General features: G+C 54.0%; 8 protein-coding genes across 8 annotated transcripts; 5 read left to right on the top strand and 3 right to left on the bottom strand.

The window, feature by feature from the left end:
* The first annotated feature begins 4,144 nt into the window (after positions 1-4,144).
* Positions 4,145-5,659, top strand: IWZ02DRAFT_162303 (uncharacterized protein). The gene is made up of 2 exons (XM_066762080.1): positions 4,145-4,651; positions 4,720-5,659. Exons 1-2 carry the CDS (start codon positions 4,478-4,480, stop codon positions 5,404-5,406), a joined length of 861 nt encoding a protein of 286 aa, XP_066617526.1. The 5' UTR covers positions 4,145-4,477; the 3' UTR covers positions 5,407-5,659.
* A 567-nt stretch (positions 5,660-6,226) lies between these two features.
* Positions 6,227-7,470, top strand: IWZ02DRAFT_162162 (uncharacterized protein). Its single transcript, XM_066762077.1, has 2 exons — positions 6,227-6,528; positions 6,637-7,470. The coding sequence occupies exons 1-2, from the start codon at positions 6,325-6,327 to the stop codon at positions 7,291-7,293; spliced, it is 861 nt and encodes a 286-aa protein (XP_066617525.1). The 5' UTR covers positions 6,227-6,324; the 3' UTR covers positions 7,294-7,470.
* Positions 7,471-8,600: 1,130 nt separating this feature from the next.
* Positions 8,601-9,675, top strand: IWZ02DRAFT_437871 (uncharacterized protein; the record flags this gene model as incomplete). The annotated part of the gene is made up of 3 exons (XM_066766671.1): positions 8,601-8,699; positions 8,759-9,084; positions 9,147-9,675. The coding sequence occupies 3 exons, from the start codon at positions 8,601-8,603 to the stop codon at positions 9,673-9,675; spliced, it is 954 nt and encodes a 317-aa protein (XP_066617524.1).
* A 963-nt stretch (positions 9,676-10,638) lies between these two features.
* On the top strand, positions 10,639-11,535 carry IWZ02DRAFT_437870 (uncharacterized protein; the record flags this gene model as incomplete). The annotated part of the gene is made up of 1 exon (XM_066766670.1): positions 10,639-11,535. One exon carries the CDS (start codon positions 10,639-10,641, stop codon positions 11,533-11,535), a length of 897 nt encoding a protein of 298 aa, XP_066617523.1.
* A 474-nt stretch (positions 11,536-12,009) lies between these two features.
* IWZ02DRAFT_495308 (uncharacterized protein) lies at positions 12,010-12,576 on the bottom strand (the record flags this gene model as incomplete). The annotated part of the gene is made up of 3 exons (XM_066770127.1): positions 12,010-12,195; positions 12,330-12,392; positions 12,475-12,576. The coding sequence occupies 3 exons, from the start codon at positions 12,574-12,576 to the stop codon at positions 12,010-12,012; spliced, it is 351 nt and encodes a 116-aa protein (XP_066617522.1).
* IWZ02DRAFT_162248 (uncharacterized protein) lies at positions 12,549-13,133 on the bottom strand. Its single transcript, XM_066762078.1, has one exon. The coding sequence runs from the start codon at positions 13,012-13,014 to the stop codon at positions 12,673-12,675; it is 342 nt and encodes a 113-aa protein (XP_066617521.1). The 5' UTR covers positions 13,015-13,133; the 3' UTR covers positions 12,549-12,672.
* IWZ02DRAFT_162269 (uncharacterized protein) lies at positions 12,782-14,418 on the bottom strand. Its single transcript, XM_066762079.1, has 2 exons — positions 13,600-14,418; positions 12,782-13,536 (listed from the first exon to the last, which is right to left on the bottom strand). The coding sequence occupies exons 1-2, from the start codon at positions 14,314-14,316 to the stop codon at positions 13,138-13,140; spliced, it is 1,116 nt and encodes a 371-aa protein (XP_066617520.1). The 5' UTR covers positions 14,317-14,418; the 3' UTR covers positions 12,782-13,137.
* On the top strand, positions 14,419-15,646 carry IWZ02DRAFT_162057 (uncharacterized protein). Its single transcript, XM_066762075.1, has one exon. The coding sequence runs from the start codon at positions 14,522-14,524 to the stop codon at positions 15,506-15,508; it is 987 nt and encodes a 328-aa protein (XP_066617519.1). The 5' UTR covers positions 14,419-14,521; the 3' UTR covers positions 15,509-15,646.
* The last annotated feature ends 104 nt before the right edge of the window (positions 15,647-15,750 follow it).

Below are 15,750 nucleotides of genomic sequence, written 5' to 3'. Positions count from 1 at the left end.
ATAGAAGCTAGCCCTAAGCTCCTCTAACATAATTTCGCCCTAATTATAATGTATTAAGTAGTAGAAGGCGGTATAGAGGGAGTATAGTAATAGTAATTAGTCCTAGAGATGTATTTTAAGTAGGGAATATAACGCATCTTATAGAGTAAAGAGTAGCTATTCTCCTTAAGCGTAACGGTATAGAGGGTATATTTAACGAAGCTAGAGGAATAGATAGAGGGAGATTATAACATAAATAATACCTTATTAACCTTTCGTTAAAGTTAATAAATCTAGATAGGCTAGAGGGTATAGTATTAGTAATTAGCGGCTAAAATCTTCTTCTACGAGATATAGTTATTATTTAAAAGATAATAGGTTATAAGATAGTAGTAGACGACTAGATAAGTATTAGCTAGGTAGTCTATAGTAAATAGTAGCTTTCTCTATATTTTCTATCCTAGATAGTAAATAGTTAAAGGCTTAACACGTCTACTACTATAGATAGCTAGGAGATTTTATATAAGACTTTATATAAGATTTTATATAAGATTTTATGATACTAAATCCCCTATAAGATCTTATATAAAATATCTATTAAACTAAAATAACGAAACTTATTATTAGTAGACATAACATAAAACCTAGATTAAGCTTTACTTTTCTTTACGTCTCCTACTAATACGTGGCTCGTCCTAACCGCTTTCTTACTAGGCGTTCCACATTTCTTAGTAGAAGACTTAGCTCTAGCAGATATAATACTATAGTTACTTAGGATATTAGGAAGCATTTATCCGTTAGACTTAACATATAGAGTCTAGAGCTAACTTACAAGAAAGTAATAGATGGACGACGGTGCTCTCGAGTCGCAGGAGGCTTCATGCTTAAAAGGGACTTAATCGGCTTAGGGACGCTCAACTTCGTAAGCTTATAGACAGGGAATGGCGTAGCTAAAGGGGAAGGTTAGGGCGACAAGAAGGCTGACACAAACTGTGGTCTTGAAGAGCATCATGTTAGAGGAAGTGAGTTAAAGGGAGACGGCGATAGTGGCGAGGTATGAGATCGGAGCGGCCTTACGTGGTCAGTTTTGGAATTAGCCGACGGGGCCTGCATGCAGATGAACGGATGGTACAATAAAACAGTATCGTGCTTGAGATAATAATGAAGAAGATGGCACAGGCATAAGCAAAGGTGAGGAAGGGTATTAGTTGCAGGCCCAACTCTAAAAAAAAAGATTCAATGACGGCGGGAGGCTAACAAGTTGTGTAATGAAAGATTGCCATGTCTGAGATGACAGCAAGTACGGCGCGACTACTGAGCGACAGTGGCGGAAATTTCGAGGGATGGCAGTATCTACAAAGCCTGCGTTCGGAAACAAAGTCGAAGCGGGCGGAAGGCAAACAGAGGGCACAAAAACGTCTTCCCGGGATGATGTTGGCGACGAGCGGGCGGCGGAGAGCAACACGGCGACGTCGAGGAATGTGCGCGTTTGGACATGAGGAAGAGCCGTGAAGATGGAATTGGCAGTGAGGCGGTGTTTGGTGACGGCGGCCATGGCAGCGATAAGACGTGTGGCTGATTGAGCATGCACAGCCAATTTTGGACAAGGGGAGGTTAGAACAAATTGAATCGATGAAGAGGCTTGCGGGACCGGGGGTATGTTGCATCAGCAGCACTCAGGCGGCGGTCGTCGAGGGCGGCCGTTGAAATTACGAGAGTTGGCGACGGCGAGAGATGGGAAAAGCGAGCGGTGGGAGAAGGCGAAGCAGAACGAAAATCAGCCACTAACATGAAGAATATGACGGGAGAATCGAAATCCCAGGGCGATGGTGCTGCTCAAAGAAAATGATGAACCCAGAAGTCGTGGATGTGTCGCGCGCTGAGAGGAGATTTTGTGGGAGATTTTGTGGGGGTGGGAAAATTTTGTACATCAGCCAATCAGGATTTTGTGCAATATTTTGTGCAGGACTTTGTTGCCACAAAAAGATGGTGGGTCCGTGCGGCTCTCCCACGGGCGCCAGCTCCTGCCGCACAGCAGACGATGCCCCTCGGCACAACAGTGCCATGAACTCCCTAAACTCTGATACGCACACCCAGCGTCGTTGAGTGCGGTAGGGGCAAAATTGAGGTTTGGGAAGACATACCTGACAGACACCGTGTTGATGGCCCGCGCGCGAGGACACGCACCAGGATCAAAGGGTTGAAGGATCACAGTGCTACTCAGCAAATTGATCTCGTCTGCATGTCGGAAACAGATTGAGGGCCTGTCCGATAATTCATTGATGCGGTGGCCTTTGGATGGGGAAAAAACTCCGTGGCGAGGGAAACATGGTCGACTGTCTTTGACCACCCATGGCGAAGCTGGTGGGTTGATGGAAAGAGATGAGTTAACAGCCGAGTGGAGTGGAGGGGCCGAGGAGTGGCGAGGCAAGGCGGGGCGGGGCGGAGAGGAGCCAGGCAGGGACCGACATCTGCCCGGTCGCGTCCTCGTCGCGTCGCGTTTCCCGCCGCCAACCAACACCAACAACACACGTAACCGACCTTTGCCGGCCCCATCTGGCCTGGCCGACTTCAAACGTCAGCGACTGTCACAGCAATCCATCGGCGTCATCCTTCTCGTCAGCTGGGAAGGCTTTCCGACCGGGAGGTCAATGTCGCTCTGGATATTCTCACGCGGGCGCTTCCAGAGGCCTGCGCCACTCAAACCCGTGTCTCGTTGGGTACGTGGACCGCGGAAACTTCACCGCCTCCACTGTCCAAACAACGGCTGACGAAAGTCACAGCTTAAGGTTGTGTGCGTATTCTCGCCAGCAAGCCAGCCGCGCGCCCTCCTACCGACATTCGAAATCGCCTCCGTCCACCCGTACAGCCGTCATCATTCCTCCCTTTGCGAATGCCAATGCAAGTCTCGAGAAATCTACGGCAATGCGACGCTTCTCCGCCTGCTACAACACTGCCGTCTCTGAAAGGACCGGGCACACAATCTTTCTCGGTAGGTCCATCCAGCGTGCAACATGACTCGTCCTGTCTCCCAAGCTGGAATGAACACGCGGCTGTTTGCTTGGGAGACATGATGGCACGATGGGCGAGTTTTGGCTACCGATGCTGAAGATTAAGCAACGCCTGTTGCTTGCATTCAGCTGAGCCGCCTTCGTTCAACAAAAACGCTGGCAGTGCTGCGACCGGCGACCGGCAATGTGGAATACAGATGGCGAGACTACCGCGTCACGTCATTCTGTTGTTTTTGCGAGCATCCGCACTGGAGTTGGAGCAACTCATAATACCATTGAGTCCTATCTGCGGTGCGAATGGTTGTCAAGACCAACATGGGATGATAACATTCAATCCAGACTTTAATTTTCTGCCCACCCACATCCACCTCGACTGCATTTCAGATAAACAAGCCGTCATTGACAACACCTGCCGCTTTCCCGACCTCCTGGCTCGTCGACTTTGCTCCACTACAAAACAGTTCAAATTCACACCCCTGACAAATTCTTTCGTGCCGCCCCTTCGATTCCTAAACCTCACGAACACGATCGGACCCGTTGGTAGCGGATGAGGAGAAAGCCGACATTTTCAGAACCGCGGCGTTCTGGACGCGCTCAGGCAACTTGACGTAGGCGTCCATGGCTTGCGCAATGGCCCTCTCTCGGCGGGTGAGAGCCACGTCGCGAGCAAGGCGCGCATTTGACACTTCCAACATGGCCACCTCCTTAGCACGCGTGGCTTTGTCGAAGGCCGCTTTGGCCTTGCGCATCGCACGCTCTTCCTCGTCGAGCGTGTCAATGGCCAGCACCACCCTTCGAACAAGATGCTGGAAACTCATCATCCTCTTCGTCAGCTGGAGGACTGTTCACGGAAAAAGGTCAGTCGCTATGAGGAACACAAGGACGGCTTTCTTCCGCACTTGGACCCGAGTTGTTGCCCGTCTCCATCGTCGTCGTGTTTGCCCTGCCGCTGCCGCGATTTGGACCGCCTGAGGCGACAAAGTCAGTGAGAAAACGAAGAAAGGCAGGAAGCTGATGTACCACTGTTGTCGGCGCCGGTCATGAAGAATTCGCCGTTTCCGTTGGAGTTGGACATGTTTGAACTGTAGATGGATGCAATGACAGCTTTGAGTTGCTACTCCCTGTCGGAGGACTCACGTCTGGTTTTATTTCCTCTACGACGAGCTCAAAGTCGACGAGCGGCACGATGAGCGGCTCTTTTCTTTCTTCGCTGGTCAAGGCGCGGCGGTTTCGAGCCGCGTTTGCCCCCTTTCCGTCGGCTCAGTCTTTGCAATTGGGCGGCCCGCCCTTCTTTTCTTTCCGTCTTTTTTCCCGCGCCGCGGCGACATCGAGTCTCATATTTGCTTTGTTCCTGTCGGCTCAATCCTCGCAGTCGTGCGGCTTGTAGGGATGCAGACTTTACATGTGCTTCTATTTTCCATCTCTTTCTAACCTGGCCATCCACTCCAACTTCCCATCATCTCATAATCAACACCATCAACATCATCATGGCTCAGTGCTCCGGCATCACTCTTGCGGGCAACCAATGCCGAAACCACGGCACCTACAACGGCCGCTGCCACCACCACCGCAACCAGGAACAGCAAGCCGCCGCCAGCCCCTCGAGCTCCTCAATCTCCCGCGGCAGCAGCCGTGGCAAATGCAGCAGCAACAGCAGCACGGTAAGCCGAAGCCGACGAGCTCCTGCCCACCTTCCTTTGCTGACCTTTTTGGCCGCCGGGCCATTCAGGAGGACCTTCAACTTCGAACCGCGACCACCAACGGTACCCACCGTCTGACTCCCCAGCCCAAGCCCAACTCCAAGCCCACTGCTGGCGTCGTGTTTCGCGCCCGCGGCGGCAGGCCTCTGATGATTAGCCCGCCGCTTTCCACTGCCGCTGCGTTCCGCGGCGAAGGAGGTGGAGAACACCGACTTATCGAGCCAGAGCCGACCCCGAGACCGGTGGGAGGAGGACAGGGAGGACAAGTCGAGCATGTCACTGCTGCTCCTCCACCACCTCCACCCGTCTGGGCTACCAAGCCAAACAACAGCAACAGCGTCGCGCATGTTTCCGCTGCCGCTCCTGCTCCCGCTCCCACCGCCGCTGCCCCCGTCCCTCCACCACTGAGCATGACGACAGGCGGTCTCGACGCGTCCACGGTCCGCGAGGCATTGGCCCGCATCATCGATCAAGTCGAGGACTTGTGGCTCGAGTACCTTGAAGCCTCGTCCACCACTGCTGCTGGCAACAACGCCACCATCAACGATGGAAAGGGAAACGGAAAGGAGGGAAAGAAGATGGAGATGCAGAAGGTCGTGCAGCGTGTCCTCGATTTGCAGAGGCGCGCTTTGGTGCGTCAGGTGGTTGAGTTTGCGGCGTTGATGGGGGAGTGGGTTGAGGAGCGTGGCAAGGGTGAGGGGAAGGAAGTTGAGTGAGTGAGTGGATGGCGTGGCGTGGCATGGCGGGGGTTGATGCGGTTGGCTCGATTTGGGGGAGGGGGGAGAGATGGGTTGGTTTGAGTTGGGGATTTTGTCCGGGTGTGTGTGTGGGCAAGGAAGGTGTTGAACTGTTGTACTGCACGCGCAGATTGTCTTTCTCCTATCTAACTATCTACATTAATTGTTTTGGTGGTCCTACCTACCCATCTATCCCCCTAAACACCCAAATTCCCGCCAGATCCTGCCTTCCTCCCTCCACAGAACCTTCCCTCGCTCAGCCCGGTCTGATCTGTTTGGTGTCTGGTAAGATGTGGATGGCGATAGCGAGCCGAACCCTCTAGGGCTGGGGAGAGAAGGGGTGGAGAGGAGGGGGTTGTCGCGTTCGTATTTAGGCGCTGAAGGGAAGGAAAAAAGGAGGGGCCCGACAGCAGACAGCAAAGAGCAAGGAATATTGCTGCTTGTTTCAATTATTGAGCGGCTGCTTGGGCGGTGGTATCGATGAGGTTCATTCTGTAAGCCGCCTGGCGCCGATTTCGTATTGCGTTTGCATTGGGCACGGGGAGTGGCGTGGAAGGGGGAAAACCAGGAGGCGAAAAGAAAAACGGGAGCGAGTAGAGACATCCGACAGCAGCGCAACCAGGTGAAATCGCCGCCCACCACCGTTTCTTATTGTCAGCTTATTTGTCTCACTCTTTTTGAGCGGCCAGCGGCCATTTGAGCGGCCCGCTGTGGGTGCGGTGTGGTCGTTTTGAAGCGGCTTCCAGGCGGCTCTTTTTCTGCTCTCCTACCTATGCAACCGATATAAGTACATACCAGTCTACATCGCTCAAATCCACCACATCTCGCTTTGGACATCCAACTCGTTGAACATCAGACCCTTCCAATCACTCACCCTTTTCCTCCCTATCAACAACAATGTCAATGTCAACCAACAGCTCGACCCGCGGCGTTCGCTGCTGCACCCAGAACCTCAGCAAAAAAGGCGTGCAATGCTGCCGGAACCGCAAGCCCGGCATGTTGACCTGCTGGCAACACGAGAATCTAGAGGACTTTATTCACCAGCAGCTGGTTGATGCCGGGGAGAAGATGTTTACCAAGGTTAAGCATAGGGGCAAGGAGGTGTGTTTTTGCGTCCATTTGACGAATTGACAAAAAATTACTGTTCTTCCTGCCCTATCCTCCCCTGTGAATGCGATGAAAGACTGACGATGATGATGGTGCTGGCAGTGGATGGCGCCGTTCCGCTTCCCGAATGAACTTCCGATCGTTAACGTCGCCGACAGCGAGTACATTCAAGGCTCCTCGTCGTCCTCTTCCTCCGACGCCGACGACGACGACGACGACGACGACGACGATGCCGGCGACGAGGCCAAACTCTCGGGCGACGAGGAGGTCGTCAGTGGCGGCGGCGACGTCCCCAAAGTTTGCTTCGCCGCCGCGGCGCAGCGTCTTCATCGCCAGCATCGCGGAACTTCGCACCGGCTGCACCACCAGCACGCTTCTCTGCTGCCGCACCACCACCCGGGTCAGATCCAGGAGAGTGTCGACCTCCTGCTCAGCGCGCGCGACGCCATTTCCGAGCTCACGAGCAGTAGTAGCCGTTCCGGTACCGGCACAGGCTCTGCCTTGACCGGCGGCGAACAGCAGCAGCAGTCGCAGACGCAGCAGACGCGTGGGCCATCTCTGAGTCCCCTACGCGACCTGCGCTCCCCTTCCACCAGCACCACCACGGATGTCTTGGATCAGCCGCACTCGCTACCCATGTCGCCGGCTTCAACGGCCAACTTGATGGATCGCCCGCTTCCCGAGGGCGTCCGCACTTATTTGAGTCGCTTTCGTCATGGCAGGGCGCGCCGGAGCTCCGATATCGGCGAGACGCACTAGATGCGTGAGGACTGGAGAGATGCGTGGGTGCGGAGGGCCGGAGGGGGAGGCGGAGGGCAGAAAGGCTGCGGCGGGCTTGGACTCGGAAATTTTTGTTTTCTTCCTGCTTCGCTTTGTTTCTTCTCGTGACGATAGTCGGTTTAGACGCTTTTGGTTTTCTTTGTTTTTCCTTCTTTTCGCTGGTCGGTCGGTTGTTGGTACAGCATTTTCCCTTTGTATCCTTTCCCTTTCCATCCTTTCCCTTTCCGTCTGGGAGCACCCAACCACCTAATTCTTTGATGTTGCGTTCGAGAAAACAAAAATCGAAAAAAATTGCGTTATCTTCTTTGTCTTGACCTCCCTCGTACTCGGGTATGCAAGGGGAAATGCGGGGAGAATCTCGGGCTGCCGGTTCTTTGTCTGCAGTGCACAGTACGTGGGGAGTCGATACCAACTCCCTTTCCTTCACTCAACAAATTTCCGACATTCAAGAACATCAAGACGGGCCCAAAAGTCGCGGAGGACCGCAGCGGCAGCGTGCGTCCAACAACTTAGACCAACAAGCAAAGGAAGTGGAGGGCGGCCACATTGACATGACCTTTTACAAATAAGCCCGCATAAATTTGCACAAGATGGATGTCAGACTCTAATGAGGCGCACTCCATGACTTAGTTGGTAGACGAAAGGCATCGACAGGCTGAGAAGGATGGTCAGCCGAGCGACGCTGCGTACGAGATCGATTGTGGCTGTTTTCGTGACACGACATGGTACGGCGCCTTCGGTGAGACGGTGACGCAAAGGCGACAGAAAGACGTTGCCTAGGCAAGGGAGTGGGTGAGTCGTGACACCATGCAGGTGGACACGTCCAGGTATGCAGACGGACAGACAGTTGTTGATAGTTACACAGACACATTGTTACGCGTCCTGCATCCAAAGCGACGCTCGCTCGCATTCCTGACTCGTCTCCGCGACTCTCAACTTTCTCCTTCTCTCCATGGCCAAAACTACGCTCATGTTAACGTGGAGCGCCTTTTCCCACGCATTGCCGCGTGTCTCGACCTCCACAAGATTACGGCTATGAAAAGCCGCGAGATAATGCCCGTCGCGCCCTGATTTGAGATCGCGTCGTGGGGAGCGGGTGTCTGTCTGTCTGACAGCGGCTTCTATCCGTGTCGGTTGTTTCTATCAGCGCCATCAGCGTCGGCCGTCTCTGTCGGCTCTTTTGTCGAGGGGCAATTCTTCGCACGAATACAAAATCAAAAAGAACATGATTTCCACTTGGTCTCTGTTTACCCCTCCTCAGCCCATTTCGTCTCCTGCACCACACCATGGACGGTGACGACGACTCTCACCGGAAGCGCTGGAATCTTCGGCCGAGGAGGGCGCCAGAGAAAAAGCTGTCTCGCACCGAACGAGCCTTGTCTACAGTAAGTTCTTTCTCTCCCTCCCTCCTGGAAAGACGAAAAATGACTTGGAACGTGATCAGACATGGGCAGGCAAGACGGGCCATCAAGTCCTCCAGGGCGAGCGATTGGCGTGGACGGAGTCGGACCTTCGCATCTTCCGCATCCACGCCGCCCGCAACCAATGGTGGTACCTGGAGGACGAGGATGACCATGGGATAACGAAGAGGAACAGGGCCGCCCCAGCAGTTGCCCAACTGCAGGAGCTGCAAGAAGATCTGGGGCTGTGGACTGCCGACGAAAGTCTGAATGCCGAATTGACGCGAAGGATTGAGGCAGCTGTGTGGTATGATCTGACAAGTCGATTGCACCACCGAGACGTGCTTCGGTGGCCCTTGTACACGCAGATGTCAGTATCTCTGCCCCCATTTCTCTTGCACTCCCCCGGGCAACTCACTTTCGCTTTTTCAGATGGTATCTCGATCCTAACTGGACCGGCAACACCACCAGACCTCCGATGCTGTCGACGACGCCATGGGTCGCTGCGCTCAGTCGCGCCTGGACTCGATGGACCCCGCTCGAGCAGCACGCCGTCTTTCTCTTCCTGCGCGCTTTGGACCATCACGGCCTCGTCCACGCTGTCCTTCCCTTCATTTGCCAGGCAATAGATGACTACATCGACCATCAGGTGTTGAGGGAATGCCCGACGACAGTGAAGATGAAGACGGCCATGGTCGTTCCGAATACGCCTCCTTCTTACAACCGTCCTCCTCCTCCTCCTCACCCTCTGCCACCGTTCGCTCCAAAGACAAGCTTCTGCGCCCTTTCTCCCATAATGACTGTTTGCGACGTAGCGCCGGTAGTGGCTCGAGACAACAAAATTGCTGCGGAAATGGTCAGAAGGTTCAGGGAGGCCGAACGCAACCTTTGGGACTGGGTGAAGAAACAGAACGAGGAGAAGAGGAAAAGGCAGAAGGACGATCATGGATTTTGGTTTTGACGGCCATGGCTGATGTACAAATGGCAAGGGCAGGCATATGGGCAGGGGCCGAAAGTGATAAAGCGGATTGCAAGCGTGGAATTGATTTTGGTTTGATCAATTCGATCATGACCCTCTCTTCCTTTTCTCTTCCTTTTTGCTCTTGTCTTGATTGCACATGAGAGGAGGAAGGAGACTCGACTCGCCGCATGTAAACTGACGCCGGGGCTTCTTCGACGCGTACGAGAGCAGCATCCATCCACATTGACGGACTCAACCTTTCCGCAGTGTGCCCACACAACAGACATGCAGTTGTTGCTGGCCTATCCATAAGTACTCTTCTCAGGCATGATGCGCTCCAACACCGACACCTTCAATGAGCGCGGCGACGTTGCGTTGCAGTCCGTCGGCCTTGTCGCATCGGCTGACCTGGCCATTGGACTGGTCAGATCAGCAGTGAAAACGCAAACGCTTTCGCGTCGCTCAGCACAACCCACTCCGAAACGACCCCAATCTGTCGAAAGCGCAGACACGAGGCGCAGACCAGAATTCGAGACAATGTTTCTCCGCCAGCGGCCCAGCGGCGCCGCCAGCAGCGGTCGGGTCGATGGACCGGGCAGTGGTTGGGAAAGGGCATGAACAGCAAACGCATGCTGCCGCTGGCGCCACGCCGACTTCTTAAATTTTTTTTTTTTCAACTTTTTTTCCCTTCTCCCTTTTCTTTGTTTGTCTTGTGTAACCTGGGATGAGTCTGTCGGTCTGTCGGTCGGTCAATTTCAATTTGTCCCCTTTTTCCAAACTCTTATTTATCCTTTCTTCCCCAAGTCCTTTTTCTCTGTCCCTCAGCCTCGCCATCCCCAGTCTCCCACACTTCTTTTGTTTCTTTGTGCTCGGTCGGCGTCGTCAAAGGGCGCAGCGTCGCCCGGGGTTCCCAAATCGTCCGAGTCGCTTTGTCGTCCCGTTGCATTCTTTTTGTCTCCAACCATGGCAGAGACGGAAGACATAAGGAGCGAGCGATCGCCATCTCCTCCCCCTCTTTCTCTTCCCTCCCGCTCTTCCTCCTGGCCTCTGACTCAATCGAGCCATAGAATGAGCCCGCATCGCTACAATCTGCGCCGTCGACCGGGTCAAATTCCATCCACAGTTGTCAGCGACAACGGCAGCGCCGAGGTCTCCACTTCTACCACCTCGACTACCAGCAGCCCCTACCAATCCTTCGAAGGCTTCCATGTCGATCATGTCCCGCGTACGATGCCCCCGACCCGCCGAAGAAAACAACCCGCCACACGCAATCGGACTGACAAGTCGACCGTGAATCCAGGATACATCGAGACGGTGGAGTTGCCGTACGCCGCGGCGCCGACACGACAACAACGACCGTCGAGGCTGCAAGTGCTACTGCGATTCCTAGGCCGAAGCGCGTTCATAATCGCCATCTTCTGTGCCGGCATTGCCGTTGGCTACTATCTCATGTGGCATGCGGCCGGGGCCCGTGGAGGCGAGGGAGCAGCAACAACAGCGACGCCAGCAGATCGGCAGGCAAAACAACAATACCTGGCCGAGCGGCTCGGTGCGGACCTGCAGATGCTGCACTGGAATCCGCTCACCGCGCTGGGCGTCGTCGCGCGGCCGGAGTCGGACGCATCGGTTGAAGAAGTCGAGCAGTGCAAGCGCGCTGTTGGCAAGGGTTACCGCACGATGTCGGGTGTGTGGCATCCGGATTCGTGCCCGTATCGCAAGCAGGGTATCATTGCGGGTTGGCAATGTTCGGAGCTGTATCAGATGTTGGAGAGCAAGAAACAGATGGCGTTGTATGACTGTTTGAATAGGGAGATGCGCCAGGCGGCGGATATGCGGAGCATGTGGGGATCTGACGAGTGACGATGAAGTGGATGGATGTTGATGAAGTGGTCACGGATTGAATCTTTTGCATCAGCCATTCCATGTTTTTGCTCTGTACCTTTTCAATTCAGCGCATGCTTCTGCTCTTGTCTCTTCTCTTCTATTTCCCCCTTTCTTTTTTGGATTTTGTGGGTGTCGTCGGGGGATGAAACTCGCTGCTTCGGCGCGCACCGCGGCCTTTGCCGCGCAACCTCCGACACCACTACCACACACTTTCTTTGAACAAAGGGATTGCAGATAAGTGGGAAGCAAAGTTGTCACTGCTGATCAAAGAATGTCGGAGGAAATGGGGGGGCACGATGGATTTCGACAACTTTGGCCAAGGACATGACCGTCGAAACACAAATTCCGTTTGCAAGTGCACTTTCGCTCTCCAGGGAAAGAGATGCAGGTCTGTCTGTCTGGTCCACGACCACCCACCACGCTCTTCTACATACATTTATGGCCCTTGGATCATTGCGTACCACAGAAGCCAGTCTCGGTGCCGGCCTGTGAAGCATCCGCCACTATCTGCATCTGCCGTGCCCTCTGTTCGTTTGCGCGGTTCAGCGACTCCGCCGTCCTCTGGAGTTGCGCTTCCTTTCTCGCCAGGCGACCGCGGAGGTCGTTGTTCTCCTGACGCAGGTATTCGATCGTGGCCTGGGTGCAGTGGTGGTCAGTCAGCGTCTGGTCGCAGCTGGCAATCACAATGACATCCGAGGAGGCGAAAAGAAAAGAAAAGAAAAGCGTTGGGGAAAAGAAAACTAATAGAAACATAAACGAAAGAAACGCACCATTTTGGCTTTGATGTCATCCTCCAGCCTGGCTATCGTCTCCGTCATTTGCAAAATCGATTCCTGTAGCCTCACAATACGCGTCAGCACTTGGACCTTGTGACGCCGGATTCGCCGGCGGACCGTCGCCAGCATCACCACTTACCCGAGATTGCCGTTCGCGCTTGCTCTCCCCCACCGAAGCGCCGTGCCCCATCTGCTCCAGCTCAGCTACCGCTGGGCGTTCGATCTGACGGCGCGAGGACATGGATTGATGGCGGACAGAAAAATGGAAAGAGAAAAGCGATCTATTGGCTCCGTCGGGGACTTTTGGTTATTTGGGTCGTTTTTGTTGTTGTCGTCGTCATTGTTCGGAGCAGCATTGGACGATTGATGGATCAGCTTCGTCTGCTGCAGTCTGCCGGATTTGTCTCGTAAGAAATCTGAGACAGAATTGATGGTATCCGTCTGCACCGCTCTTCCTGCTGCCGAGCCAGACCCAGCCGGTCAAGGGACTAACCAGGTGCCAATTCAATAGGTCGGTCTGCGCAGTGCTGTGATGGTTTGGCTGCCGATCCTGCTGTTGGAACGCGGCTTGAAACCTCTCGCAATCTGAGAACGCGGCGGAGATAGAGGACCGAAGCAAGTTACCCAAGATACATACAAGATGCGAAGTCATTGCGCCCAACGCCCACGCCGGCTCCATTGGACGTTCGTTTTGCAGTGAAATTTCAAGTCTTCAAGCCGATGCAAGGAAAGAAGTGACAGAAAAAAGGAGGGGATGGGGGAAAACCACAATCCGCGTCCAGTCTCGAAGACCAACTCCCATCTAGCCAATTTGAACCCTTTCCAGCAGCTCGAGCAGTATCTCCAAGTTGCGCAGCACCTGGGGAGCCACCAACTCGGGCTGACCATACCGCGTCCACGTCTGCAAAACGATGACATTAACCCAGCCTTCGTCCTTTTTCGTGTCCTGACTCCGTATCTTGTCGACCAAGGTGAGCTGTAGCATACTGGAATACCGCCTGAACAGCGTCACGGCATTTTCCATCATGGGAGGGGCCCCAGTTGTCATCTGGGAGGATAGCTCTTGCAGCCACGCTAGCTCGTTCTTGAAGCCACCGACGGCTTTGGAGAAGGGGATCCAAGTCCATGCACAGCCACCCTCGAGGGCCTGGGCTACCTCGTCGACCGCTCTCTTCATGAGCACGAGAAACCTGAGACGCTCCTAGGTTGTCCGTTAGTCACTGTCCCACTTCTCCAGATAGGTTGAATAGGAGAAGGCACAAACCTCCATCTTCAAGGTTATGTCGTCAATGAGCGTGAGCACACTATCGAGCTTCATTTGCAGCTTTTCGAGCACATCTTGGAAATGGACCAAGGCCGCATTTGCGTCTTTCGGCACCCGCAGAGCTTCCGATTCGACCATGCCCATCGACTCCTTGAGCAAGCAATTGACCGTCTTGCCGAATTGAGTCACCGTCTTGAGGTCCTTAGTAGCGTTGTTCACGACTCGAGGGACGTACGCAAGCGCCTCGAGCGCATCCTTCGCGGCGTTGATCTTGCACATGGTGCCATCATTGACTGCAAGCGCAATCTTGTCCGCCAGTCCGGAGAGGTTCTCCAACGGCTGGATCCCGCCTTGAAGTACCTTAAGGCTGTCTGAGACCCTGCATGTTGCAAAGTTCTGAGTTGCGCGCTGACGCACCAAGATCCTGTCGGCGTCGACCAACGTGGCGCTCGGGTGCTCGACGATATTTGGGGGTCGGAAGTACTGGAAGGCAATGATGGCCACGAGGGCCACGATGATGGCGCCGACAATCTTTACTTGAGTCGCTGCCAGCCCTCGAGCTGGAGTGACGGGGATTTGGTCGAGCTCCTCGGCCACCTGGAGAACCTGTTCGATTTCGCGCTCTGTAAAGGGTTCTTCGGTCTGGTCGTCTTTCTCGATGTCGCCATTGTTTGAATTCGTCATCGAGAACGGGGTCGGGAAACATTCGCTTCCCATTTTTCTCTTTTCGATCAAAGCTCTGAAAGATCAGGGGACGAAGATAACTCTAGGAGAGCGTGTCAAGACGTTGAGGGCTGGAGTCGACGTTAAGCAAACAAAAGAATGCTGGAGAGAGTAGAGATCATGGAAATTGGTCGAGAGCAAACGAAGGGAAAGCAGAGCAGAAGCTTCTGCACGGCACTGACCATCATATGCAGGTCGCATGGAAATGCCTAGATGGAGCTTGGTGGCCCAGAAACTGCAAACACCATGTCCAAGACACTCGGACGTTGTTCGAGGCAAAATCGTTTTTCCACATCGTACAGGAACGAGCCTCACAAGTCGAACTCGAGAAAAGTCTTCTCCATGTTACTGGAAGAAAAAGCTCTGCATTATACGATTTAAAGGTGCCCCCCGTCGTCGTTGTTGCTTTTTTCTTTTCTTCATCTTCAGCATCAAAAGTCTTTCGCACATCCACCATGGCCCCCAAACAAGTATTCAGCTTCAAAGACACGGCGCACACCTCGTCGGCCAAGCACCACCGTCAACGCTCCGCAGCACCAAATCCCATGATGATGCAAGAGCCGAGGCCACACGAACACGTGCACAACCCCATGATGGTGTCGTACCCAAATCTCCACTACGCAGGGATTTCGCCCACAACACCGCCAAACCGTCACAGTTCTGCGGCGTCACGGCCCATGAGGATGGCTCAGGAGGAGGTAACACGCGACAGCGCACGTACTTGGACAAACAAAATGCGGATGCTGACTCTGACCTGCAGTCTGATGATGACGACGAGCCTCTTTCTGTTCCGCAAATATCCGGTCGACGTGCAGCAGCAGCGGCAGCAGCGCCGGCGCCCCAGTCTCAACAGTGGCTGCCAGCCATGCCGGGCTCGATGCCAACATACGGTGAGGCCAGCCCGAGCGGTACGCTGCAGATGCAGCAGCAGCAGCAGCAGCAGCAGCAGCAGCAGACGCACCTCCGCACGCTAAGGGACAACTACCGGGCTGCCCGGGACGGCGAGCAGGCGGGTTTCGACGAATTGCTGCAGTTGTACTCCCGACTTCGCGCCAGCAAGAAGGGGGGGGATGGCGCTGCCATTCATGCCATGGACACGTCGGTGAGGCGCTTGCAAGAAGTCTACCTGATGTTTGCTCGTCGCAAGCTTGAAGCGTATCATGAGCTTCAAATGGCCAAGTATTGAGGTGGAAGACTGTGGAGGGACTCAGAGAGAAGGAAATCGTATGCCATCGTCGCCGCTGTTTTTGCAGTTTTTTGCAGTTGATTCATTGTTTCAACGCCGCTAGAGGCTTGCTGCGGATTCGAACATTCTTTCGTCGTTGTTAGTTTTGTATCTGCTGCAAGTTCGCGCAAGAAAGCATTCTTTTGTCAATTTGTATCTACTGCAAAGCTGTGTGCAGAATCAATGCCATGTTTCCACGTAAT

This window comes from Phyllosticta citriasiana (assembly GCF_038021145.1).
Source record: "Phyllosticta citriasiana strain CBS 120426 chromosome Unknown IWZ02scaffold_25, whole genome shotgun sequence".
Classification (NCBI taxonomy): Eukaryota; Fungi; Ascomycota; class Dothideomycetes; order Botryosphaeriales; family Phyllostictaceae; genus Phyllosticta; species Phyllosticta citriasiana.
Note: the sequence above shows the minus strand (reverse complement) of the source record. Positions and strands in the feature narration are given on the sequence as shown.

Excerpts from the sequence above, each read along its gene's own strand:
- IWZ02DRAFT_162303 (XM_066762080.1), top strand. The coding sequence starts at position 4,478 with ATGGCTCAGTGCTCCGGCATCACTCTTGCGGGCAACCAATGCCGAAAC. Across the intron at positions 4,652-4,719 it reads GCAGCAGCAACAGCAGCACG|GAGGACCTTCAACTTCGAAC; the intron begins GTAAGCCGAAGC and ends CGGGCCATTCAG.
- IWZ02DRAFT_162162 (XM_066762077.1), top strand. The coding sequence starts at position 6,325 with ATGTCAATGTCAACCAACAGCTCGACCCGCGGCGTTCGCTGCTGCACC. Across the intron at positions 6,529-6,636 it reads TTAAGCATAGGGGCAAGGAG|TGGATGGCGCCGTTCCGCTT; the intron begins GTGTGTTTTTGC and ends TGGTGCTGGCAG.
- IWZ02DRAFT_162248 (XM_066762078.1), bottom strand. The coding sequence starts at position 13,014 with ATGGAGCCGGCGTGGGCGTTGGGCGCAATGACTTCGCATCTTGTATGT.
- IWZ02DRAFT_162269 (XM_066762079.1), bottom strand. The coding sequence starts at position 14,316 with ATGGGAAGCGAATGTTTCCCGACCCCGTTCTCGATGACGAATTCAAAC. Across the intron at positions 13,537-13,599 it reads ACATAACCTTGAAGATGGAG|GAGCGTCTCAGGTTTCTCGT; the intron begins GTTTGTGCCTTC and ends CGGACAACCTAG.
- IWZ02DRAFT_162057 (XM_066762075.1), top strand. The coding sequence starts at position 14,522 with ATGGAAATGCCTAGATGGAGCTTGGTGGCCCAGAAACTGCAAACACCA.